This window comes from Lutra lutra, chromosome 4, assembly GCF_902655055.1.
Source record: "Lutra lutra chromosome 4, mLutLut1.2, whole genome shotgun sequence".
NCBI classification, from domain to species: domain Eukaryota; kingdom Metazoa; phylum Chordata; class Mammalia; order Carnivora; family Mustelidae; genus Lutra; species Lutra lutra.
The window spans coordinates 1,076,729-1,099,327 of record NC_062281.1 but is presented as its reverse complement, the minus strand read 5'-3'; the positions used below and the strand labels follow the sequence as shown (position 1 = coordinate 1,099,327).

Genomic DNA, 22,599 nt, shown 5'->3' with positions numbered 1-22,599 from the left:
GAGGGGATTCTCAGAACAGCTGAGACGGAATTCCCCACGAGGGATCTTGAAAAGCTCTCCTGTGGGCCTGCCCTGTGTTCCTTCTCTGGAGACTCAGACGGCCACCGGCTTGCGAACGAGTCAGGGCGGGCAGCGCGTGTCCAGTAACACCACTGGGCCCCCAACGGCCAGCTCCGAAGCCGTGAACCCGGGCAGCACCCCCTGTGGCAGAGAGGACCCGCTTCAGCTGTCTCCAGCCCAGATGGCACAATTCAGGACGACTCACACATTTATGAGTGAGGAACAGATGTTGTTTACACTGCTGAGGTTTGGGGTACTTTTTTCCCCAGCACACACCGAGACTCGTGGTCTAGTCCTGAGCCTGTTCTCTTCTGCGGCCGGACAGGCTGTCCAGACCTGGGGTGGCAGAGAGGATGCGTGGTTTGGAGATCAGTTACAGCCGACTTACTCAAACCGGTCTTAGCAGGCACAGTCACACCTCCCTGACGCCCCTCAGATGGGCGACACGGGAACAACCTGCCTTCAGTGTCGGCCCCGAGGAGGGATGCGGAAGCTCACACCACTTAACTCCGGACATCAGCAGAGCCTTTCCTAAAGGGGAATTTGCAATGTGTGCCGAGGCCCTGAGTACTTTTTTGAGTAGTTTCATTTTTAGGAACTCCCCTCAAATGACCTGTTCCTTATGAACACCAGCAGAAACCCTTGGCCTGTTTATAGCCTTTCACGGTGAGCCCGGCCCCGCCCCCGTGTCAAGACTCAGCACACTCTGTTCCCACAACAGCCGTCTTCCGGGTCACTTGCATCTTCCAGACCTCTTCTCTGGTCCTCCCCGTCTGGCACATCCTGAGCTGCCTGCTGGCTGGCCATGTCCCCCACACTCCTTGGGTCTTGCTGATTACCCACACTCTGGGCAGCCTTCCTCCACCGGTCCTCGGCCCCCCAACCCAAGGGGCTCCTTCCCAGGGGGCTGCGCAGGTGCCAGAGTCCATTAGGAGAACTTCTCTGTACACGCAGGGCTGTGTTCTCCCCAACGCCTGGTGGCCACCAACTCCTACACACAGCTTCCCCTTTTCCTTTGGCAGATTTTCTCCACCCTGCAGGATTTCCTCCGCCCGGGCTGCTTCCTCCGGGGCTCTTACCACTGCGGCCACTTCCGCTTTGACTCCCAGCTTGAAGCCAGCAAGCGCCCCTCCTACCCTCCCCCCACTGGGCCGCAGCACGTGTCTAAAGGGAATGAGATATCAAGCACACTTTAATCACACAAAATCTCCAGTGCATCCTGCCTTATCTGCCTCCTCCTCCCGCCCACCCAGCCTGCACACACACCCCTTGGGGACACCCCTGCCCACTCCTTCCCTCTAGATAAGCATGCCCTTGGGAGTCCTCAGGTGGGGACAGGTGGTTGGCGGGCTGGGACCACTCCACCACCGGTGCCCCCTCGCCTTTCATCCCAGAGGGAAGGGAGCAGGAAGTTACTGCAGGAGACAGCCGCCCTCGGGAACCCCGCTTCACCGGGGCATCGCACCCCACACCCAACCGTCACTCAAAAGCATGACCCTCAGACTCTCTGAGCCAGATCCTCCTGGAGAAAAGTGTTGGGGTCTACGGGTCCCTCAATCGCGGCATTTCCCCAAGGCTCTTGGGGACCATCCTCACAGCTCAGCACTGAGCAAACCTCTTCTAGGGTCCCGCCGGTAACTCTTCCCCTCCCGCCCCAGCAATGCCTGGACTCCATCCAGCAGCAGTGATCGCTTCTCCCAGCTGGGGCAGAGGGGGGCTCAGGAAACCGGAAGCCAGAGCGAGGGGGCTGCTTCTGGAGCAGAGGCCCCGTTGGGGTTGGACGGGTTTCTGTGGTCCCCACCGCAGCAGGCAGAAAGCTCAGGGAACCCGAGAGATCACAGCAAGTCCCACAGTAGGGGACTCTGAAAGGAAGCTGCCTTCCTGCCACTCACACCCCTCCTGACTCCAGGGGCGCCCCTGAACTGCCCCTGAACCGACAGGGTCCCCGCTCTGGTGCTGGCCCATTCCCCTACGTGGGCCGAGCAAGTGCTGGGCAGAGGCACCCCAGCGTCTGGGCTACCGACGGGGCGGCCGCGGCGCTGAGCAGGAGGGATGCCCCGTGGGCAGGACGGAAGGGGAGATGGGGGGGGGGGAACAACCGCTGGAGGAAGGGGAGCCCAGCACCCGAGGCAGCCTGTGGAGGGGGAGGGCCATGACCTCCCAGCACCGGCACCACAAGAAGCTGGGAAATGTCCCTGGAAGAGTCAGCACTGGGAGGAGCTGGTCCTGGGTCACTTCCCCCCTTATGGGGCGGGGTGGCGGGGGGAGTGGGGGGAGTGATGGGCTGCACAGGCGCCCGTCGCGGACCCAGCAGAACCTGGGGCCCCTGGCGCCGGTCCCGGTGCCCACCACCCCCGAGCCTGGAATGCAGCTGCCTCGGGCCACTGTCCTGTTGGGTTCCGTTATCAAAGGAACGAGACTGAGACAAAGGGAAAGTTATGCAAAGCCTTATTCTATGCCAAGCAGTAGAAGTTAGACTGACCGGCCAGGGCCCCTCCCGATTTCACCGGCTGGGTTTATAGGGCAGAACCGCAGACCCAAGGTGCGTGGCTTCTGTTGTTAAGGCGTTTACTCCCGGAATCGATACCCGGAGCCATACCAGGAACTACGGGGGCGTTTATTCCCGGAATGAAGTCCGTGGATGTAAACAACAATATGGCTACCTGGGCAATATGGAGTGGCTCTGGCTAAGCAGGCCCTAAGAGTTAGACAGGTTTTTTTTTTGTTTTTTTTTTTTTAAGATTTTTTATTTATTTTATTTGACAGATAGAGATCACAAGTAGGCAGAGAGGCAGGCAGAGAGAGAGAGAGGAGGAAGCAGGCTCCCCACCGAGGAGAGCCCGATGTGAGGCTCGATCCCAGGACCCTGGGATCATGACCCGAGCCGAAGGCAGAGGCTTTAACCCACTGAGCCACCCAGGCGCCCCGAGTTAGACAGGTTTTAACATTAAAACGGCCCTAACAGTCCCATCTCCTCCGTGATGGGGCGGCTCCCTCCAGAGCTCTCTGGGTTATCTTTGGGATCTTAATGGCCTGTGTGTTTGCCCGGGGCTGGGCACCCGCTCGGCAGTGTCTGCACTGACTGCCACCGCCCGCCCTGCGCCAGCCCCTGCCAGCCGGCGGATGGAGGCAGAGTCCCTGGGTGCAGCAAGTTTCCTCCACCTCAGGGCGCCCAGACGGAAATGCCCTCCCTGGTCCTCAGTCTGGGGTCACAGCTTGCCTTCAGAGATGTGTGTCCTCCCTGGCTGTGGACCCCCAGGGCAGCCCCACCCGCCTCAGAGTAACACAGGGTGGGCTCGAGGTGGACAGAGTGTCGCCCCAGAGCTCCTGGCCCTCAGAACGTCCTGGTGGCCCCCTTTGCTCTTTGAAAGGGAACCAGGGAGGGGACAGGGCGGAGGGCCAGCACCTCCCACCTTCTCTCCAGCTCCTCTCCCCAGCAGGCTCACTCCTGTCCTGTCAGGCTGACCTCTGTCAAGAGTCAGGAGTCCAGGCATCCGGGCAATAGGCGCTGGGCTTGGCAAGTCCCTCTCACTCTGCTTACTGCTGGAAAACTGGAAACGGGGCCAGGGAACTGCAGCAGACTCCCCCCCGCCCCACCGCACCCCCACACCCGGCCCGAGGTGTCGCAGCCCCAGGCAACAGCCTCAAGGCAGGCAGGACCGCAGGCCACCCTCCGTGGTCACCGTGGCCCATGTGGCCTAGGTGCTGCCCCTCCTGCCCGCCGATGGCTCCTGCCTGGCACCCCTGCCTGAGACCCGGTCCCCCAGAGGCGGCTGCGTGCAGGGACCAGGCAGGGACCAGGCAGGACAGCCTTCTGGTACCCGCAACCCCGGGTGCAGCACAGGCTTGCGGCCCCCAACCCAAGATTGTGCACAACACATACAAGCGTGTGCAGACCCAACACGTGCATAAGCACACACGTGGGGCACCTGGGGGGCTCAGCTGGCTGAGCGACTGCCTGCAGCTCGGGTCGGGATCCTGGAGTCCTGGGGATCCATTCCTGCATCAGGCTCCCTGCTCCATCGGGCTCTGCTGCTCCCTCTGACCCCTCTCATGCTCACGCACTCTCATTCTCTCAAATAAATAAAATCTTTTTTAAAGACACACACGTGTGCATCCACAAACAGCACATGCAACGGACACGTGTGAACACGAACGCATGTGAACACCGGCATGCGTGTGCGCACTACACACACGCACATGCTCCCAGCCCTCCTCGGGCTCTCGGAGCCTCCCCACCAACAAGGACACGCTTTTCACACCAGCCAGTGGCTGGACTGGAGCCGGGGACTGCACACCAAGCGGAGTGGGATGTCCCTGCCTCAGAGAGCTCTCAGCCTGCCCCCGAGGCCCCGGGCGTGGGGAGTGGAGCCGCCTCGGGGCCTCGGACGCCCTGCCCCTGGGACGGCGTATGGGTCTACGTGCCCACCCACCGAGTGAACGAATGTGCTGAGCCTCCAGGGTGTCTCGGCCACCGGGAGGGGCCCCGGCGAGGGCTCCAGGGTGTCACAGGGTAGCAGCGGGGCGGGAAGTGGTGCTGGAGGAGGCAGAGAAGGAAGCTTGTGCGGCTCGCACCGTCCTGCACAGGTCGTGATTCACCACAGCTCGCACAACAGGATCACTGAGGAGCTGCTGACTCGCCTGCGGGCTCAAACTTGAGTCCAGACTTTCCCATGACAGCTTTACCGACGAAATTCACATGCCATACAAGTCCCCCATTTAAAGGGGAGAACTCCGTGGGCTTCAGCCTATCCAGAGCTAAGAAACCAGCAGGACCACTAACAGTAGCACATTTTGTCACCTCAAAAGAAACCGCGTACCTGGGGTTCCTGGGGGGCTCAGTTGGTTAAGCTTCTGCCTTTGGCTCAGGTCATGGTCTCAGGGTCCTGGGATCGAGCCCCGCATCGGGCTCTCTGCTCAGCGGAGAGTCTGCTTCCTCCTCCTCTCTCTCTGCCTGCCTCTTTGCCTACTTGTGATCTCTCTGTCAAATAAATAAATAAAATCTTAAAAAAAAAAAAAAAGAAAGAAAGAAACCGTGTACGTGTCAACCGTCACTCCCCAACCCCCCCCCCAACCTGGCGACCTCTCATCTACTCTGTCTCTAGGGCTTGTGCCTGTGTTTGAGGCTCATCCGTGTCACGGGCCATCAGCATGTCCTTCCTTCCCTCCTGGGTCTTCCCCTGGACGGAGGTCCCGTGCCCTTTCCTCAGCGGATGAACCTCTGCGTTGTTTCTACGTTTTGGTGTTTTCAGGTGATGCCGTGTGAGCCCTCGCAGCAGGCTTGTGTGTGAACAGACGCTCTCATTTCTGTTGAACCCACGTAGGACAGGAGAGGGCGAGGCTGAGCGTGGTTGTCTGTGGCCCCTGCGGGGGCCCCGGTCCCTCTGCCCCCGCCCCCCGCCCCCCACCCCCTGCACTGTGGGGTCTGTGACAGCGGCCGGCGGATGTGGAGTGGCCTCGCAGCGTGGCCGGGCTGGTGGCTCCCAGCTGGGTGTGGATGCGAACATCTCCACGACACTTGCCGGCCGTCTGCTCCTTCAGAGAGATGTCTGTTGGGCTCGAGATGTAAGAAGGAAGCCGCGGGAAGTACCTCCCACTGGAGGGGGAGGCGAGGGCACTGGGGCCACTGGTGGGGCCCCACGGGGTGCACTGGCTGGGGCGTTTCTGGGAGGGCCGGCCGGTCACGTCACTAGACTCAAGTTTCACTTTTGGGTCTGGGCTCCTGCAGCCGTGCACTTTCCCGGACACTTCCCAGCTCTGGACTGCAGGGCGGACTTGCTTCCCGTCGTGGGCCTGGAACCTGGGGTGACCGTCGCGGTGAGCTGCAGCCCACACCCAGTGCCGATCCCCACTGCCTGGTGAGGGGGAGCTCACGCTGAGTGGGGGCGATGCCGGCCCCTTTTGGGGGACCACATGGTCCCAGCACCCTCCCAGACCAGCTTAGGGAAGCCTGAGGCCTCTGGGAAGCCCGTCTGGGTTTGGGTTCAACTGCGGGGTGCGGCCTTCCAGGTACCCCGTGGCCCACTCCGAATCCAGACCAGCACCGAGGCTCAAAGGTCTTCGGCTGGCGGGAGTGGTTGGGAAAGGCTGGCTGCTCTGCCTGGGCCCAGGCCTCCTGTGTCCTGGGTCAGGCCTGCTTTGGGCTCTGGTCCCTGAAGCCTCAGCCTCGGACTGGGGGCTCATGGAACTCTGGGCACAGGAAGAGCCTTAGAGGGCATTCCTGGAAGCTGGGGACGCTGTGACAGAGCCTTGCTGTGGGCCCCTTGCCCAGTCCCCAGAAGCTTGGTGGTCTCTGCTGTTTCTCCTGCCTTCTGAACGTCTCACCCAGGGAGATGGCCGGTGCAGCAGCGAGAGCGTGGGGCTGGGGGGCACCCTGAGACCTCTGCCCTCCCCTGCCCCCCTGCCCAGCAAGCACTAAGAGTCCCGGGCTCTCCGGGGCTTCCTGTGGGCACTCTGGCCAGAGTACGGAAGGCGCGGGTGGCCTGAGTCCCACAGAGGGCTGCGAACCCCATCCCAGCCTAGAGGCGCTCACCAGCCCCAGGCGAGGCTGCGAGGGGGTGACGGGGCAGACACTGTTCCTGTGCTGAGTGGTGAGCAGGAGTGGAGCGTTCTGCCCGTCAGAGCGTCCAGGGCCGGCCTGTGGAGGAAGGGAGCTCAGCGACTGGTGCCCCCATCCCCCACTCTTCTAGCCCTGAGGGCAACACGGCTGGCCCATCTGTCCTCCTCAGGAGCCATGGCATCTACCTTCGAGGGCGTGATCAAGAGGGTGGTCCGGGAGCTGGACCACGGCGGCAAACTGACCCCCGTGGACAGCCTGCAGAGCTCCGCCAGCTTCCAGCCCTACGGCTTGCTGCGCAGGAAGTTCCCAATGTCCTGGTTCCAGAAAGCCCGCTACGTGAGCATCAACCTGTCCATCAGGGACATTCTGGAACCTGGTGCCCCAGAACCAGGTACCCCGTCCGCTGGGAGGGGAGGGATGGCGGCCTGCTGCCCGCTCCGCGCCTCTGGGCTTTCTGCCTTCAAACAACAGGGCCTTTTCAACCCTCTGCGCGGGCGGGGCCGGTGGCCGACGGGGGGCGGGGCCTCAGCTCTGGTCTGGCTCTAGATGTGAAGGAAAGCACGCCCATCCACGTCTTCGACTGCACGGACGGGGAGGCGCTGGGCGGCGGGGAGCTGGAAGCCGCAGGACAGGGGAGGCTCGCGGTCAAGGCGTCGGTGTCCGAGTACCTCAGGATCTCAATGAAAGTGTGCACACGGCAAGTGGACCCCAACGTCTGGGACGCCATGAAGCGAGAGAGGTGAACCCCCAAGCAGCCCCCGGGTCACCAGCCCGGGGCATCAGGAGTCACCAGGTGGCCGGGGTGGTGGGAGTACAGGCCCCAGGGGCACGCCAAGCTGGGCAGAGGGGGAGGAGGCTGCCGAGGTGATGGGCGACGGCATCCTGAGGGCCGGCGTGGCCTGGCAGAGCCGACACGGGACGGGGACGGGGACGAGGAACAGTAGTTCAGGGCAGAGCTTTGAAATTTCAATCCAGGGCGGGGCAGCGAATGGGGGGAGGAGCCGCTAGATAAGCAGCGGCCAAGGGGGTGGGTATCTCCAGGGTCTGCCAGTGTCCACGGAGCACTCCTGGGTCTTGGGCCTCCCCCGACCATGGCCCACCCCCCAGGAACACTGTTGGGCGCCCACAGGGAGGGAATGATAGAAATCCCGGGCCTAGGCCCCCCGGAACTCATGGGCTCCTGGGCCGCAGCAGCCCCCCAGCAGCGTGGCCCACAGCGGGGGAGGGCAGGTCCCCCCCCCCCCCCCCCCCCCCCCCCCGCCTCCAGGTCAACCACCTGCCACAGGCGCCTGCGGCGGCCCGAGCACATGGTCCTGCGGCAGCTGCGCAACTGCAAGAGCGACGTGTTCGTGGTGACAGAGGTGCTACAGACGCAGGAGGAGGTGACGGTCAGCCAGACCCAGAAGCACGAGGGCTCCGGGCAATTTGCACTGCTTGGAGCCTTATCTTTCCAGGTGTGCGGTGTGGGCCGTGAACTGGGCATGGGTCGGGGAGTCCAGCCTGTCCCCAGGCAGACCCTAACCACCAGCACCCAGCCTACTCAGCCCATGACCTAGAGCCCAGTCCTGAGCCCCTCTCTGCCCCTCAGGGCCAAGGCCGGGACCGCCGGAGCCGGAAGAAGAAGGTCAGCATCCCCGCGGGTAGTGTCCTGGCCTTCCAAGTGGCCCAGCTGCTCATTGACCCTGACTGGGGTGAGCCGGGATTGGGGTGAGATTGGGGTGCCTCCTGCAGCCCTGGCAGAGAGGTGAGGAGGCCCAGCTTCCCGGGCGGCCTAGGAGCCGTGGTTGGGCCTGGGAGGGGGCAGGGTAGCCCCCGGGGGTGAGGCAGAGGCTGAGGTCACTGGGCGACCTGCCCCCCATCTCTGCTCCCACCGGGCTACAGATGTTCTCCTCTACTGGGACAAGAAGGGCAAGAGGCAGAAGACTTTCAGGCCGCCCAACAAAGGTGAGGTGGGCACATCCCGCCCAGCCCGGGGCCTTCTGCGCAGCCCAGCTCGGCCAGCAGGCGCGGGGTCCCGGGTGCCCGAGGAAACACGCGCGCCGGGGGCAGGGGTGCTCTACGGCCACACCAACACCAGCCCCGCCCGGCTTCACCCCAGCCTCGCCCCAGCCTCGCTCCGGGCCTGGGCTGCCAGTGTTGGGTGGCGGTGATGGACGGTTAGGCCCAGGGGCCTGCTCCCGGCCCTGACTCGCCCTACCCCACCCTGCCCCACCCAGACCGCCAGCTGGTTTTTGAAAGTCCCACAAGCGACCGCCAGCTCTCCGGAGGCTTAAAGTTACAGTCAGGTCAGTACCTGCCCGACAACCCCGGGAACGGAGGCGGGCACCCCTTTCTGCCCCCCCGGGAGTCTGCCCTTCCCGACCAGGGTTCTGCAAGGTGAGTCCTAGTCCTCTCGCCGCAGACGGGTTTCCTGAGATCGGTCCTGCATTCACGGGAGACTTCCAGGACCTGCAGGCAGAGGTGGGGGCCCAGGTCCAGGCCCTGCGGCGCTTGTCCCGGGAACTGTGCGGGCAGCTGCTGGCGGGCTTGGCACAGGTGCTGCGGGAAGAGCGGGCCTTGCAAACTCTGGAGGACGAGGTGAGCAGCCCCGGGGCGGGAGGGCCGGCGGGAGGGGGCCCGCGCCCGCCACTCGGACTCACCGGTCGGCCACGCGTCCCCAGCTGGAACAGGGCCTGTGCTGTGGGTTGGTGTCTACCCTGGAGGGTCCAGCGGGCGCCGTCCTCGAGTGCCTCGTGCACAGCTCCAGGGAGCTGGAAGGGCAGCTGGCACGCCCTGTCCTCTACCTGGCGGAAGCACTGGCCGGTGAGAGGCTCCTGGGGTGGGGCCGGGAGGGGCAGGGGTAGGGGCTTGTCCAGCCAGGCCTTCTGGAACCCCCTCTGAGCGGAAGTCTCCCCCCAGTGCTGACTGAGACCCAGCGTGCGGTGCTCGTGAAGATGCTGGAGACCGGAGAGCTGTCTGGGCGGTTCGACCTGGTAAGAACACATGTGGGTGGCCGGGTGTGGGGGCGTCCTAGGAAGGAGCGATGGAGGGAGGCGGGCACGTGCAGCTCACGACAACCTCCCTCCCCATTTTAGCAGGTGGGGAGCGTCTTGGCACAGAGCAGCCCATGGCAGCAGCATAGGGACGTGTCCCTGCCGCCAGAGCTCCTGGGGAGCGGCTGGGGCCCGGAGACGCCTGCCTGGGTACTGCTGGAGGAATGCGGGCTGGAGGTGCAGGCAGAGGCCCCCCAGGTGCGCTGGGAGCCAGAGGCCCAGGACCGCACCTGTGCGCTCTTCGGCTGCCTGGCGCTGCTGCTGGGGCTGAGCCCAGACAGCTGCTGGGGCTGAGCCGCTCGCCCGCTCCCCTGGGCAGCTGCAGGGGCACGGGCATGGGACACAGCTCCAGCCCACCTGGCCACCCCCGCGCCCCCGGGGGCTGAGAGCCCCAGCCAGCCTGTGGCCAGTTTGTCCCGGGGCCGTGCGTTGGGAGAGTCAATAAATGTAGTGTACAAGGGAGAGAGGCTCACGGAGTTTTGAGGCGGCCCCAGATCCGGGAAGGGAGCACGGGGGCAGGGGTGGGGGGCTGCTCCGCGGTCCCACTGCTATTCTGCCGTGGGGCTAAGGGGCCTGCCAGGTGTTGGGACCCGGCCCCGCCGGAGAAGACCGGCCACACAGCTGGGCCCTGGCCCTCCCCTGAGGGCTGGCCTCCCCGAGCAAACGCGGCAGAGCAGCTTGCCCAGGGAACTTGAGGACGTCCTGCTGCAGCCGCGAGGACGGAGCGGGGACCAGAGCACGGCTGTCTGACAGGCACACAGACTGGTCCTCCTGGGGCTGCGTGGACCTAACCCTAACCTTCGTCTGAACGGTCAGGTCTTGTCCAGGCACATCTGCTCAAGGCTAAGAGTCTGTCCCTGTGCGTGGAGTGTCCTGGCCCCTGAGGTGCAGATCCCTGGGCACTCGCGGGCCTCAGCCACCCACGGCAGAGGGGGACCTGAGTGCAGGCACAGGCGGGAACCGACATGGCCTCATCACCAAGAGCGTGCACAGCCGGGAAATCTGCCTTTCCTTGGTGGGAACCGCAGTCAGCCTTCCTCTGCGTGCTGGCAGGTGAACGAAGGGGGGGTTCCACCACGGCCCGCCCCTGAGAGGGGGCTCCAGGACTCACCAAACAGGAGGGACAGTAGTCTCAGAGCTAGGACCAGAGCCCCAAAGAATATCTAGTGTCCCAGCCCCAGAGCGAAATGAATGCTAGAACAAAGGTGGGCTGTGCCCCACACGTCCTCGATCCTCCCACCTGGCAGGCAGAGGGTCTTGGGGGGCATAGCAAGCTGGGGGTGGCCACAGGACCACAAGCCGGTGGATGCACTGTGCAGGACACAGCCTGCGCTCCTGTAACCGGGAGGGATGTGGGCACGACGGACCTGGGGCAGAAGGGGCAGGGTGCCGCCTGCCCGAGCCCTCCAAGGAGCCCGGGGCCTCCTTCTGAGAGAGCATCTCTGGCCAGCCGTGCTCTGCTTGGTGATGGAAGTGTGCAGCCAACGCTCAGCCCAGGTTTTGGCTCCTGGGCGGCGGCCCTGTGGGGCTGGGCCTGCTTCTGACCTCAGCGGCCACTACTGAGGCTCCTGCTCCAGCCTTGGGCCCAGATCAAATCGGGGGCTCTGAGGATGGTCCCCGCACACACCCGCGGCCTTGAGGGAAACCGAAGACGGACACCCAGCCTGCCCAGCGCCCCCATCCTGGGAGCTGCAGTCCTGCCGGATAGGTGACTGGCTCGAGAGCCCCCAGGCCCTCACGGCCTCCCAGGACACCCCCAAACAATCCTTTCCTTCCCTCCCCCATCCTCCCTCGGGAGTCTGAGGGCCTCTGGAGGGTCTGTGACACATTTCGTTAGTTCTAAACGGAGACACCAGACCATATCCCCTGCTTCCACACCAACCCGTGCTCTTGGCCTGGCCCCGCTTGGGCCTCGAAGACCTAACGTCCTTCCTGCCTGAGCTCCGGAGCTTTCTCTCTGTCTCAGCAAGTGAACCCGTGCCTTTCCTGGCCGTAAACACGGACCTTGAACCAGCCTGATTCTAAGCCCCCGGCGGGCTGACCCTTACTCCTCGTTGGATACTCACTGCCTTATCTATCATCCCAGCCTGAGCCAGACGCTGGACCAGGCCACGGTCATCAGGACTCCATCCTTGGCCCAGACCCGGTTCCCAGACTCATACCAGACCCCTGTAATCCACCTGTGTTTATTTTAACCACTTCCCACAGGGGACAGGCGGGACCCCAAGGGGGTCCCCAGACATGGCGGGACGGGTCCTAGCCCTCCAAGAGGCGGCATGAGCCAAGGCCTCTCTGAGAACATGGCGTTGGGGGGTGGGCCCGGAAAGGCAAGAGAACGTCTCAAGACAGGCGTTCTGGGCGGAGGGGTCCGCCAGGACCCAGAGCCGCTTCCTCCCAGCACGTGCCGTCACGCTGTCCTCGTTCCAGCCCAGGGAGGGCACTGGGGAGCCACCTGAGGGCTCAGTCTGGAGGGGGCAGGAGGTGGCACCCCACACCTGAAGCCCACCCCCAGCCTCCAGTGGGGAAGTCAGGGGAAACCCAGAGAGGGAGGGCTCAGGTGAGGTCTGACGTGATGCACAGGAGTGGGGGGGGGGATGGTGACAGGCCAGCGAGGAGTGGGACATATGATGGGGGACTTTGGGCCACTGGGGAGGACACAGACAGGCAGGGGAGGCAGAGTGGGCCATGCGTGAAGACCCAGCAAACAGGTGGCCTCTCGTGGCACCAGCTCCCAGGGTTGGGCCAGGGTCACCGTGTCCCCCATCGGACCCCAGCTAGGTGCCAGGTGCCATCCAAGCTGGGGGGGTGGGGCACACTCAGGTTGCTAGCCTTAGTGGGGACAGATGGCCGACGCGAGCAAGAGGCAAGGTGGGCTGAAGGCAAGACCGTGCTTGGACGGAAGGCCCCACAGTCCTGGGTCGCGTGGCTGGGGTGGCGGTGCGTCCCTAGAGAGGGAGGGTTGGTGCGCATCCAGGCCCGGGGCCCAGGGTGGGGGGCCCTCAAGGGGAGCCGCTCCTGCACACCTGCCCCTGCCAGGACTGGCCACGGAGCCGCCGAGCGCTGCTGGTCTGCGACCCCAGGGACCCTAAGGCTGGCTCGGGCTCAGGCGCAGCTGGGTCCCAGGCAGCCCCAGCGGCCTATGATGCTCCGGGGCTGGAACGGGCTGTTGGGGTAGACTGGTGGGGGCCGGGGGGGCCGGCGACAGTGCCAGAGGCCTGAGCGGAGGAGATGCAGACGCAGGCAGAGGAGACGTGGGCGGCGGGGCCGGGCCTGGGCGCGGGCCAGCAGCGCCACCTGTTGGGTGGACGCATGAGCCGCGGCGACCACGGCGGGCTCTGGGTCACTCTGCAGCTGTCCCAGGTCTGCAGTGCAGGGACAGGGCAGCTCAGACAGGGCCAGAGAGCTCTCAGAACCACAACGTATCCCAGGCCCCAGGCCCTCCACCCGTCCATTCCCATCCACTGCGACCTAGCGCCCCCAGCCTCTCCAGGACCCCACACGCCGGTGAGCGAGCTGGCCCTCACCCTGGAACAGGGAGTCCAGCAGGTCCTGGTTGACACGGCCAGGGCTGGTGTGATGGACGAGGAAGCCTGGACCGAGACATGCCCGTAAGCGCTGGCCGCCGGCGCCCATCAGGAAAGGGCTGGTCCAGCTCCCAGAGCTCTGAGCGCGAGGGACAGACACCAGGACTGCCTCACTCACCTAGGAGCACGGCTGCGGCCCAGCGCAAAGGGGTCTGTGGGCTCCGCAGGTAGCCCTGGGTCTGGCTCAGGAAGCTGGGGGTGTGACTTGGGTACTGCTGAACCTGGGGGCAGACAGGGTCATGACAGTATCGCAGGACCCATCCCACATGGAAAGCAGGTGGCAGACGTCAGCCCAGGGCCCATGGGGCCCAGGGGAACCCCCAGGGCAAGGCCTCAGGGCCAGAGGTCTTAGACCGGCCACCACCTTGGCTGGGAGAGTGAGGAGACCGAGTTTTGGGGGTAGTGCCCTGGTGCATACTGGGCCGAGTGGGCAGCTGACCACACCCCATCGCTGTCACCGTCCTCCCCCTACTGACCAGGCAGTGGCAGATGCGGCTTAGGGCCTCAGGGCTGTCGTAGTGGGCCACGGTGACCGTGTCCTCCAGCAGGCCCCAACGCAAGGCCTGGTCACAGCGGGCCAGGGTCCACTCTGAACTCTAGGGCAGGGGAAGGGAGCAGGGTTAGGGTCCAGAAAGTGGCTGGAGGGAGCCGGTGGCGTGTGGCCAGGATGAGAGGTGGAGGAGCCCAGGGCAAGTGGTCCAGGAAAGACCAGGAACCCGGGAGCCCTGGACACTTGCACCTGAGGTCCTGGTAGAAATATGAGGAGCTGCGCAGGGTGGGGACGGGTGGGGGTGGGTGGGGACAGCAGTGGACAGTCTTGGGGGGCAGCTGACCTCAGCAGCCTCCCGGCTGGGATCCTGCAGGCGCAACAGCAGAGGGACGACGCTCTGGAGCACCAGCTTCCGGAGGGGGCCGCGGAGCCCCACCCGGAGCCCGCCCCGGCCCCGCCGCACCAGCGTCCCGAGAAGCCCCACGGCCGAGGCGCGGACAGACTCCCTGGCCTGCGTGGGAGGGCGCGGTCAGGGCAGACGGAGAAGGCCTGGCGGGGGGTGGGGGTCTGGGGCGGGGGAGGGATGGGCCGGAACGGGGGTGGGGCGGGGTGGGGATGGGGGCGCGGCCTGGAGGGGTGGGGCTTACGTCGTCCAGCAGCCGCGGGAGGCTCGGCCCCAGCTGGGCGCTCAGGAGCCGCACCGGCGCCCCAGGCTGCAGCAGGAGCCTCCCCAGCGCGCCCAGCGCCGCCTCCACGAGCCTCGCGTCGCCCTCGCCCAGCGCACGCAGCAGCGCGGGCAGCAGCCTGCTCACGTGCCGCACCTGCGGGGGCAGCGACTCGTGGGCGGCCCCTCGCGGCCCCCGCCCGGTCCGCCGCCCCCAGCCCTGTCCCTCACCTTCCCGCCATTCAGCGCCAGGTGGCCGAGGCCCAGCAGGCCCAGCCAGCGCACGGTGGGCTCGGGGTCGCCCTGCCAGGCCCGGAGCCGCTCCAGGATGACCTCCTCCCGCAGGAGCCTCGCCGTGGGCCGACTCTGCAGCAGCTGAGCCGGGGTGGGAGGGGGGGCACGCGGTCAGCGCGCGCGAGGGCGGCCGCACGCCGCCCGCGCCCCTCCCCGGCCGGGTAGGAAGCAGGCTCACCCCGGCGAAGAAGGCCATCGCCGTGAGGCGCTGCGTGTCGTCGGGGCTGCGCAGCTGCGGCAGCAAGTTCGCGAACAGGCCTCGAAGGTGGTGGTCCGCGTGGGCCACCATGGCACTGGATGGGGGGGGAAGTGGGGTGCTCTCTCGTCTCCCCTCCCGCCCCTGGAGAAGCCTCCAGCCGACCCCGCCTCCTGCCCCCGCCTCTTCCCCAGCGCCCCCTCCAGCACCTGGCCAGCAGCAGGACGCCTTCTAGGTGGGTGTGGGCTCCCACCAGCCTCCTCCAGCCTCCAGCCTGCTCCATGCACGTGACTACCATGCGGCCACCATCCCCGGTGAGCAAGGCCTTCAAGGCCTCCACCGCGCAGCTGGGTAGGGGCAGGCAGCGGGTGGGTGGAGGGGCCGGGAGGGCACCGGCCCCGCCCCCCTTCCCTCCCCTGCGGGCCCTCACCTGGCGTGGCTGTGCGGCGGCCCTGGCCGCGAGGGGCCCAACCCCTTCGGGGAGCCAGGGGCGCGCACGCCCCGCGCTAGCTGGTGTAGCTGCGTGACCAGCAGGAGCAGGAGGTGTGGGTAGAAGCCCCGCGTGGCACCCACGCAGCCAGACACAGCCAGCATCTCCCCAAGGGCCCGAGTGGCCTGCGGAACAAGTAGCCCAGCTCAGGTTCCGCCGCTGGAGAGCTAGGACGAAGCCTCGGACCCTTGAGGAACGTGACGAACGCGCTGGGCCTGCCGCCCTGGCGCCCCCACCCCGGGGCCAGACCCTCCCACCCCCTAGGTCCTGGGGGAGGCCCCAGGCTGCGTGGGCCCCTCACCTACCGCCAAGGCCTCCAGCTCCCGCCCGGCTTGGTCCTTCAGCGCCCACAGCAGCTGGACCAGCACCTGCCCATTCACGCACTGATTCCGGCTCAGGCTGGGCCACAGTTCAGCCGCCGCCCTGGGGATAGGAGCCGCTGAGACAGGGTCTGATGTGGGGAGTCCCCAGGTCAGGGTGGGAGGCGGCCACGAGGACTCCAGCCTGGGGAGGAGTCGGGAAACCATCCCCCAGGCACTCCACCCGCACACCCCAGAGGAAAAATTTAAGCTGCCCGGCGGGGGCCATCGGGGGCTCCCTGGGGCCACCAGCAGGGCGACAGACCTGGTGTTGGGCACAGTCACTGTACAGAAGGAAACCCGAGAGAACTTCTCCTGGGCAGATTGACCGAAGAGCCAGGGACGCTGGGGAGAAGCCGCCGCCTGGCGCGCTTGTCCCACCTTGGAGCCCCAGGCTGGGCTCCCAGTGTGACCTGGAGGGGGAGGGCAGGCCCCCGGGCCAGGACAGCCCTGAGGACCCCGGAGGACCCCCCGAGGCGTGAGGGGTGGGGAGGGGATGGAGGACTGGAATCGGGTGGGGGCGGGGCAATCAAGAGGCTCCGCCCCCCGGCTCCACAGCCAATCAGGAAGGGGGAAGGAAGCTACTGGGGGGCCTTGGGGATGTGGCTGCTGGCTTGGGTGAGGCGGATTACCGGTCTGGGGGCAGCGAGCTGCGCAGCAGCGCACACACCACCTCCCGAGCGTGCTCCCGGGCCAGCGCGCTCAGCACCCGGAGGGCTGCCCGCCGGGGCCTCCCTTCGGCCAGGCTGGGCACCTGCGCCAGCAGCCCGCTCACCAGGGCGTACACCTGGCGGGGAGGAACAGACGTCAGGGACCTATCGGCCCACCCCCGCGGGGCAGGTGCAGCCATGCCCCAACCTTAGAACTCAACAGCAGGAGCGAGGGGCGGGCCGGGGCGATGGCTCACCTGCGCCTCCAGAGGCTGGCCCCGGGCCTCCGGAGCTGAGGACAGTGTGAGCGCTGTTGCCTGCGTCCCTACTAAGCCGGCCTCCTCCAGGCAGGCAGCTGTGTACGCTGCCAGGTCCGCAAGGGCCCCCTCCTCCCGGGAACTCTGCGGGTCCTAGGGCAGGGTGGGTGGGATGTACCAAGTGCCCTTGCCTCTCCCAGCTGTCTTCCCCCAGCAACCCCATCTTCCTTCGTGTGGTCCCTGCAGTCTCCCTTCCCACTCACCTGACAGGGTCCCTCAGGGGACTCACAGCCCAGGGCGGGGATGGCAGCCGCACTCTTAGGCTCCGACTCAGGTTCAAGCCCATGTCCGGGCTGACGGCCAAGGGCAGAGCGACCTGGGGTCTGCCCCTGGTTGGCCTGGATCCCTTCAGCCAGAGCTGTCAGGGTTAGAGCCCCCACAGGGCCCCCACGGGCCTGGCCCCACGCCCCCCAAGCCATGGCCCCCGGCTCGCCCCAAGCCTTGAGGCTGGATCCAGCAGCGCCTGCTGCTTCTTCTGGGAAGTCGTGCCCGGGCCTGACCTAGAAGCTGGCCCTGGGCAGGCAGGACGGGGCAGGCGTGGTGGTGCGTGCGTGTGCTCCTGCGCTTCCTGGGTGGGGGCTGGGGCGCTCCCAGACGCACCCCCAGGTGTGCATATCCGGGGCACGTGAAGGGCCCTCCTGCCCTTGCTGCTAGCAGTGAGTAGCTGGCCTGAAGCTGGGGTGTGGGGGCGGGGGGCTGGCCTGCCCTCAGGGCCCCCGGGGCAGGGGTAGGACCCCCTGGGATGGTGGTTTTGCAAGAAGGGGGGGCCCTTCACCCTGACTCCGACCCCTCTGGGCTGGTGTGGACAGCCCTGGGGAGACCCCGGCAGGGTCCAGGTCCAGAAGTCAGGGCCCAGCCCTGAGCTAAGGCCCTGCCTGGGGCCCGGAGCTGGGCCGCCCCCCCCCCCCGGCGTTACGACCCAGCCAGACGTCTTGGCGAGGAGGGTGGTGAGACAGGTGTCACCACCTGAGTTCAGGCCGGCCTGGGGTGGAGCAGAGGTGAGGGGCGACGCCACTGGCACCCAGGTGCCCTTACAGGGGCCTGCCACCGTCGGGGTGGGCCTTCTGGGTCCTGGCCCGTTCTGAGGGTCCCCCTCCACCCAACCCTGCAGCGCAGGGCTCCTGGGTCCTGGCACGAGGAAGTGTGCTGCTGGGCAGCGGTGCCCCATGGGTACCTGGGCCTGGTTCCGCCCTTGGGTGTTTGTGAGTCTGTATCTGTCCCAGCCTCGCGCTCCGCAGGGCTGGCCTGACCGGGCCTCTGCCCCAAATCCTGTCACCCTCCCCCAGGGACTCGGGCCAAGGCCCCGCCTCAGTCTTGGGGTCCGGAAGAGCCAGTCTGGCCACAGATGCTTGAAGAGGTGAAGTGTTCTCGGAAGCGCCCCGGGAAGCCAGCACCCCGCCTTGCGTGCCCTGGCCACCTGGTGCTGCCAGGGTCAGAAAGGCCTGGCTCCCCCGCCCCACGGGGCCGAGAACATCTCTCCCGGCTGGTTCTGGTGGAACCCGAGTCACCCAAGCCGGCGGACACCTGACCAGCTTTGTCCGCACAGCAGCCGGACCAGCCCAGAGCTGTTCATCTCTTCTCTGGCTCTAACACCCCCCCCCCCCCCAAACCTTCCTCTCCTCGGTAAGGCCACGGGGTCGGGAGCTGGCTTCCCCCAAGGCGGGCCTGGCTGGCCCCGTGGCAGATGGTGTGGCGCCCACGAGCACAGCGCCCCCCCGCGGTAGAGTCCTGCAGGGCGGCCTCCGCAGCAGCCAGGGACACCCGGGCTTCTCCTGGGCTTGGCAAGCATGAGGGGTCCTGCTGACTCCTCCACAGAGTGCCCTTGGCTGGCGTGTGAATCTGGGGCCGCGCCTGGATCCAGGAAATCCCCAAGACCCTCTCAGTTCCTCATCCCAACCCGTGGCTCTCCCTCCCCAGCCTCCTGCAATAACTGCACCAACTCCTAAGTGGGCACCAAGAGCCCCCCTTTCCCTCCTGCCTCAGACCTGGCCCCACAGCCCAGCTGCACAAGCCTCCAACTGCCAGCCTCGGCCTAGCGGCCGGCCACCCTCAGACCCCAGCCCCGGGCCGCCTCCCCACCCTGGCAGAGCCTGGGCCTCCCTGGGAGCTTGAACCCAGGCGCTGACCCCCAAGGGCAGCCTCCCTTGCAGGCCCTGGGGGTCCAGTGAGCGGCAAGATGGGTAAAGAAAGACACGTGACAAGGTGTGCAGGACAGTGAGTGACTCGTGTTGGTCTGAGGTGGCCCTGACCCCGTCGTGTTCATGAGGACCCTCCGGCCAGCAGGCTGGCCACCAGGGCCCGGAGCTTATCAGACAGCACCACCTACAGGAAGGAGAGGATGATAGGTGGCCACAGGGATGGAGGGGCGGCAGGCGGAGGAGGGGGGCGGGGTGGGGTGGGGGCACATGGGGCGGGGAGCACCTACGGGGTAGGGGGCAGGCTGCTCCAGCCGCTTGTGGTCCGGGCTCAGATGGCTCAGGGACAGCTGGGCGAAGGCTCTCGATTCGGCCAGAGATGGGAGGGGCTCACACAGCTGGAGGGAAGAGGGAAGGCAAGGGCTGGGTCCGAGGTCAGGGTCAGAGGCCCGGCTCCACTTGGGTTGAAGGAGAAGACTAAGGGAGGAGGTGGAGGCAGCTACCTGTCCCCGCTGGACCCAGAGTCTCAGCAGGGGCTCCACATGGGCAGGCTTCACGGTCCAGGCTTCCTGGGCCCCTCGAGGCCAGACCCTGAGCTCTCGGCCAGCCTGGGGGGGTTGCTCCTCTGCTAACTGCAGCACGTCCAACAGCGGAGACCCTGAGTGTGTGCCGAGAATAACGCAGGGGGCCTGGGGACTTGAGGAGGACCACGGAGGAGTGGGAGGTGTGGGACAGGCCTCACCATCGGCGCGCAGGAGCCGGAAAGCAGCCTTGCTCCCAGGGAGCGTCTGTTTCTCGGGGTCCTCGGTCAGTTTCATGCACGGCTGACCTCCCACGGACACCAGCTGCAGAAACAGGCTTGCTGGACTCTCCTCCCCTGGCCGGTGGTCCCTCGGGCCCACCCCACTGGGTCCCAGACCCCACCCCGACCTTATAGACGCAGCCCAGGGAAGGCTGGCGGGGACACGTGACCACGCTGGTGCCGATGCCAATGACGTTGACCTCACTGCCCTGGACCAGGAGAGAGAAGGTGGCACGGAAGCCTGTTAGCGTCTGCAGGCCCAGGGCCCCCTGAGCCCCCCTCTGGCCCAACCCTGCCCTACCCCACCTCCTGGGCCAGCCGGGCCAGCTCCTCCTCGCCAATGTTGTTGCTGACGGCGATGGAGATGGATTCCAGCCAGGGCATCTGGAACCTGTGATGGGGGCAGCCTCTCAGATGGTCCCTGGTGCACCGATCAGCCCTCCCTCCCCGGTTACGCACCCCTCCCCCACACCTGACCATCTGCCTCCGGCCACATGGGCCCTAGCCTTTTGCTTATGGGGGCCCGGATGAACCCATCCCTGATTTCCCCGCCAAGGCCCCGAGGTCTCTACTCTGGCAGCAACCAGATCAGACCTCCTCACTTTGGGAGAGACACACTGCGCCCTCCTCGGCCCCGGCCCAACACTCCTGCCCCCAAGAGGATCTCTCAGTGGGCATCAGCCGCCCCAAGGGACTCACTGGCCCGAAACGGTCCTGAAGACCCTGCGGATCTCCTGGGCCTGCTGGAGCAAGTCACCGCTGTCCAGTCTCACACCCACCGCTCGGTAGCCCAGCTCCCCCAGCGCCAGGGCCACGGCCAGGAAGTTAGGGAGACCGCTCCTGCCGGCAGGAACGAGGTTCGATGAGGCCGCAGCTGCTCTGCAGGGCCCACCCAGGGGAGAACCTGGGCCTCACCTCTGCACACTGTACGTGTCCAGCAGGCCCTGAAAGGCCCGGGGGAAAGCCAGGGCATAGGCCACAAAGGCTGCCCGCTCCCCCCGGTGGGGCTCCTGCACCCCCCGTCCTAGATGGGCACACACGCGATCCAGCCACGCCTCCACACGAGCAGCCAGATCCACTCTGGGGCCCTGGCCGGCAGCTGGGGCCAACATCTATGGAAAGGGCTCAGTGAAGGCCGCGCAGCCCATGCTGCAGGGTGAGGACTGCCTAACCCCTGGCTGAGGGCTGCCCGCTCCCCACGCAGCACTGGGGCTCCCTGCCCGGGGGCTCAGCAGAGCAGGGCCAACCACCTGCCTGCGCGAAGCAGAGGCCAGACCATCCCTCCCCTGGGCAAGGACTGGCTTTGGGGTCTGCCCTCTGGGGCGCAGCAGCGGGGAAGAGAAGTACTGACCGGGTCGGGGGGCACCTCGGTGCCCAAAAAGGACGTGATGAAAGAGTGAGCCAGGGTTCCCGCCACGGGCACGCCCCGCAGCTGTCCCGCCAGCACATTGCTGCTGCCGTCAAAGCCTGCCCCGGGGTCGGAGGGCGTCAGGTGGGGCTGGAGGGCTTGGAGGGAGTCTCCTCCTTCCCGGGGCCCCTGCCTCCCTCCTCGGGCTCTTACCGCCCAGGTAGCTATAGGTAGAGGCCGTAAGACCCCCATCCGGGCCCTGCGCTCGGCGCAGCCCCATCTCCAACAGCCGCTTCTTCGGACCCGCGATCAGGCGCAGCCGCGCAGCGTTGGTGGCGATGAGGCTGTCGGGGGGGCAAGGAAGCAAGGGACCCGCGTTGAGGGTCACGACGGCGCCGCGGCCCGGGCTCCCTTCGCGGCCCCCCACAGCGAGAGTGGGGTCGGGTTGTGCTCTCCACAGTCCGGGGCCACGCGCTCCGCTCCGCGGGCATAACCACGTCCCATCCGGAAGGCCCGCCCCCCGGAAGTCCCCGTTGGTCCTCCAGGGGGCCCAGCTCGGTCCCGCCGTTGGCCTCCAGCTGGGCGGGGCCCCACCTGGCGTAGCTGACGAGGCAGAGGAGGGGCGTCTCCAGCAGCTGCACCACCAGAAGCGGCCCGCCCACCTGCAGCAAGGGCACCTGCAGCGGGGTCAAGGGGGGCCCGGGGGTGCGGTCAGGTCGGCGTCCCGGCGCGCTCGGCCCGCGCCCTCTGCCCCGCTCGGCCCGCGCCCTCTGCCCCGCTCGGCCCGCACTCACGCCGGGAAAGGCAAGGGAGCCCTCGGGCAGGGCCCGCACCGTCACGTCGGAGCAGTCGACGGCACGAAGGTACTCGAAGAAGGCGGGGTCCGTGTCGGGCGGCAGCACCGAGGCCAGAAACTGCACGTCTGCGGGTGACAGAGGCCTCGTGGGCTGGAGCTAGCGCCGACCGTGGAGGGCTCGTCGGGGGTCCCGGGAGGCTCGCTGGGCCACGGGGGACGCGGGGCGGGCGGAAGCGTGGGGAGGGGGAGGGGCAGATCCGCGGGGGGCGCAGGTGTCCAGCGGGGGCGGGGGGCGGGGGGCTACCTGCGTCCCGCAGGCGGAAGGCGCGCAGGAAGCGCACGCAGTCGCGCAGCCCCGCGGCCAGGGCGAAGGCGCCGCCGAACGGGCATCCGCGGAAGAAGAGCTCGAACTCGGCCTGCTCCCGCGCCCGCCCCGCGCGCCAGTAACCCAGCGCCATGGTGGCCTGGTAGAGGTCGGTCAGCAGCGGCCGAGCTGCCGCGAGCGCCTCGGGGTCCTGCTCTGCCGCCATCTCGCCCGGCCGCACGGACTCTGGTCCCGCCGAGTCCGCGCCGGGCCCCGCCCGCTCCCCGCTCCCCGGCCCCACCCCACGTGACGCCCCCGCCCGCCGAGCGAGGCCTGCTGAAGCCCCGCCCCCTGACCCAGCTTGGAGCCGGGTGGCGGGGCAGGGACTAGGGAACCTGCTCCTCAAGGACATGTAGGTGGTGCCACACTGTGGCTCAGGGACCAGTGTGGTGCTGACACAGAGCAAGGGGGCCGCTGGGCCACCCTCGGCAGGCACCCAGAATTTTGCACCTAACGGGG

At 66.8% G+C, this 22,599-nt stretch overlaps 3 protein-coding genes across 10 annotated transcripts; 1 reads left to right on the top strand and 2 right to left on the bottom strand.

Annotated features, from left to right (window-relative positions):
• Window positions 1–5,738: 5,738 nt before the first annotated feature.
• GSDMD (gasdermin D) lies at window positions 5,739–10,111 on the top strand. 3 transcript variants are annotated; one of them, XM_047724787.1, is made up of 11 exons: window positions 5,739–5,877; window positions 6,789–7,010; window positions 7,166–7,358; window positions 7,905–8,073; window positions 8,208–8,310; window positions 8,501–8,563; window positions 8,836–8,904; window positions 9,021–9,196; window positions 9,280–9,421; window positions 9,518–9,591; window positions 9,694–10,111. In XM_047724787.1, the coding sequence occupies exons 2-11, from the start codon at window positions 6,794–6,796 to the stop codon at window positions 9,943–9,945; spliced, it is 1,458 nt and encodes a 485-aa protein (XP_047580743.1). In that variant the 5' UTR covers window positions 5,739–5,877; window positions 6,789–6,793; the 3' UTR covers window positions 9,946–10,111. The 3 variants fall into 3 exon arrangements, with proteins under 3 accessions (XP_047580743.1, XP_047580744.1, XP_047580746.1); XM_047724788.1 differs by having other exon boundaries at window positions 5,771–5,877; window positions 6,750–7,010; XM_047724790.1 differs by having other exon boundaries at window positions 5,786–5,918.
• A 1,294-nt stretch (window positions 10,112–11,405) lies between these two features.
• MROH6 (maestro heat like repeat family member 6) lies at window positions 11,406–18,276 on the bottom strand. Of its 5 annotated transcripts, XM_047724783.1 has the most exons (14): window positions 16,899–18,276; window positions 16,636–16,788; window positions 16,361–16,515; window positions 15,675–15,792; window positions 15,310–15,494; window positions 15,089–15,226; window positions 14,862–14,976; window positions 14,621–14,764; window positions 14,373–14,546; window positions 14,069–14,236; window positions 13,712–13,831; window positions 13,354–13,456; window positions 13,176–13,241; window positions 11,408–13,013 (listed from the first exon to the last, which is right to left on the bottom strand). In XM_047724783.1, the coding sequence occupies exons 1-14, from the start codon at window positions 17,112–17,114 to the stop codon at window positions 12,754–12,756; spliced, it is 2,115 nt and encodes a 704-aa protein (XP_047580739.1). In that variant the 5' UTR covers window positions 17,115–18,276; the 3' UTR covers window positions 11,408–12,753. The 5 variants fall into 5 exon arrangements, with proteins under 5 accessions (XP_047580738.1, XP_047580737.1, XP_047580736.1 ...); XM_047724781.1 differs by having other exon boundaries at window positions 11,407–13,013; window positions 14,373–14,764; window positions 15,671–15,792; XM_047724780.1 differs by having other exon boundaries at window positions 11,407–13,013; window positions 14,373–14,976; window positions 15,310–15,422.
• A 624-nt stretch (window positions 18,277–18,900) lies between these two features.
• NAPRT (nicotinate phosphoribosyltransferase) lies at window positions 18,901–22,361 on the bottom strand. 2 transcript variants are annotated; one of them, XM_047724786.1, is made up of 13 exons: window positions 22,081–22,361; window positions 21,814–21,902; window positions 21,575–21,657; window positions 21,194–21,324; window positions 20,984–21,099; window positions 20,548–20,744; window positions 20,332–20,472; window positions 19,939–20,023; window positions 19,761–19,841; window positions 19,573–19,675; window positions 19,334–19,488; window positions 19,121–19,228; window positions 18,901–19,017 (listed from the first exon to the last, which is right to left on the bottom strand). In XM_047724786.1, exons 1-13 carry the CDS (start codon window positions 22,304–22,306, stop codon window positions 18,955–18,957), a joined length of 1,578 nt encoding a protein of 525 aa, XP_047580742.1. In that variant the 5' UTR covers window positions 22,307–22,361; the 3' UTR covers window positions 18,901–18,954. The 2 variants fall into 2 exon arrangements, with proteins under 2 accessions (XP_047580742.1, XP_047580741.1); XM_047724785.1 differs by having other exon boundaries at window positions 21,775–21,902; window positions 22,081–22,360.
• Window positions 22,362–22,599: the final 238 nt, after the last annotated feature.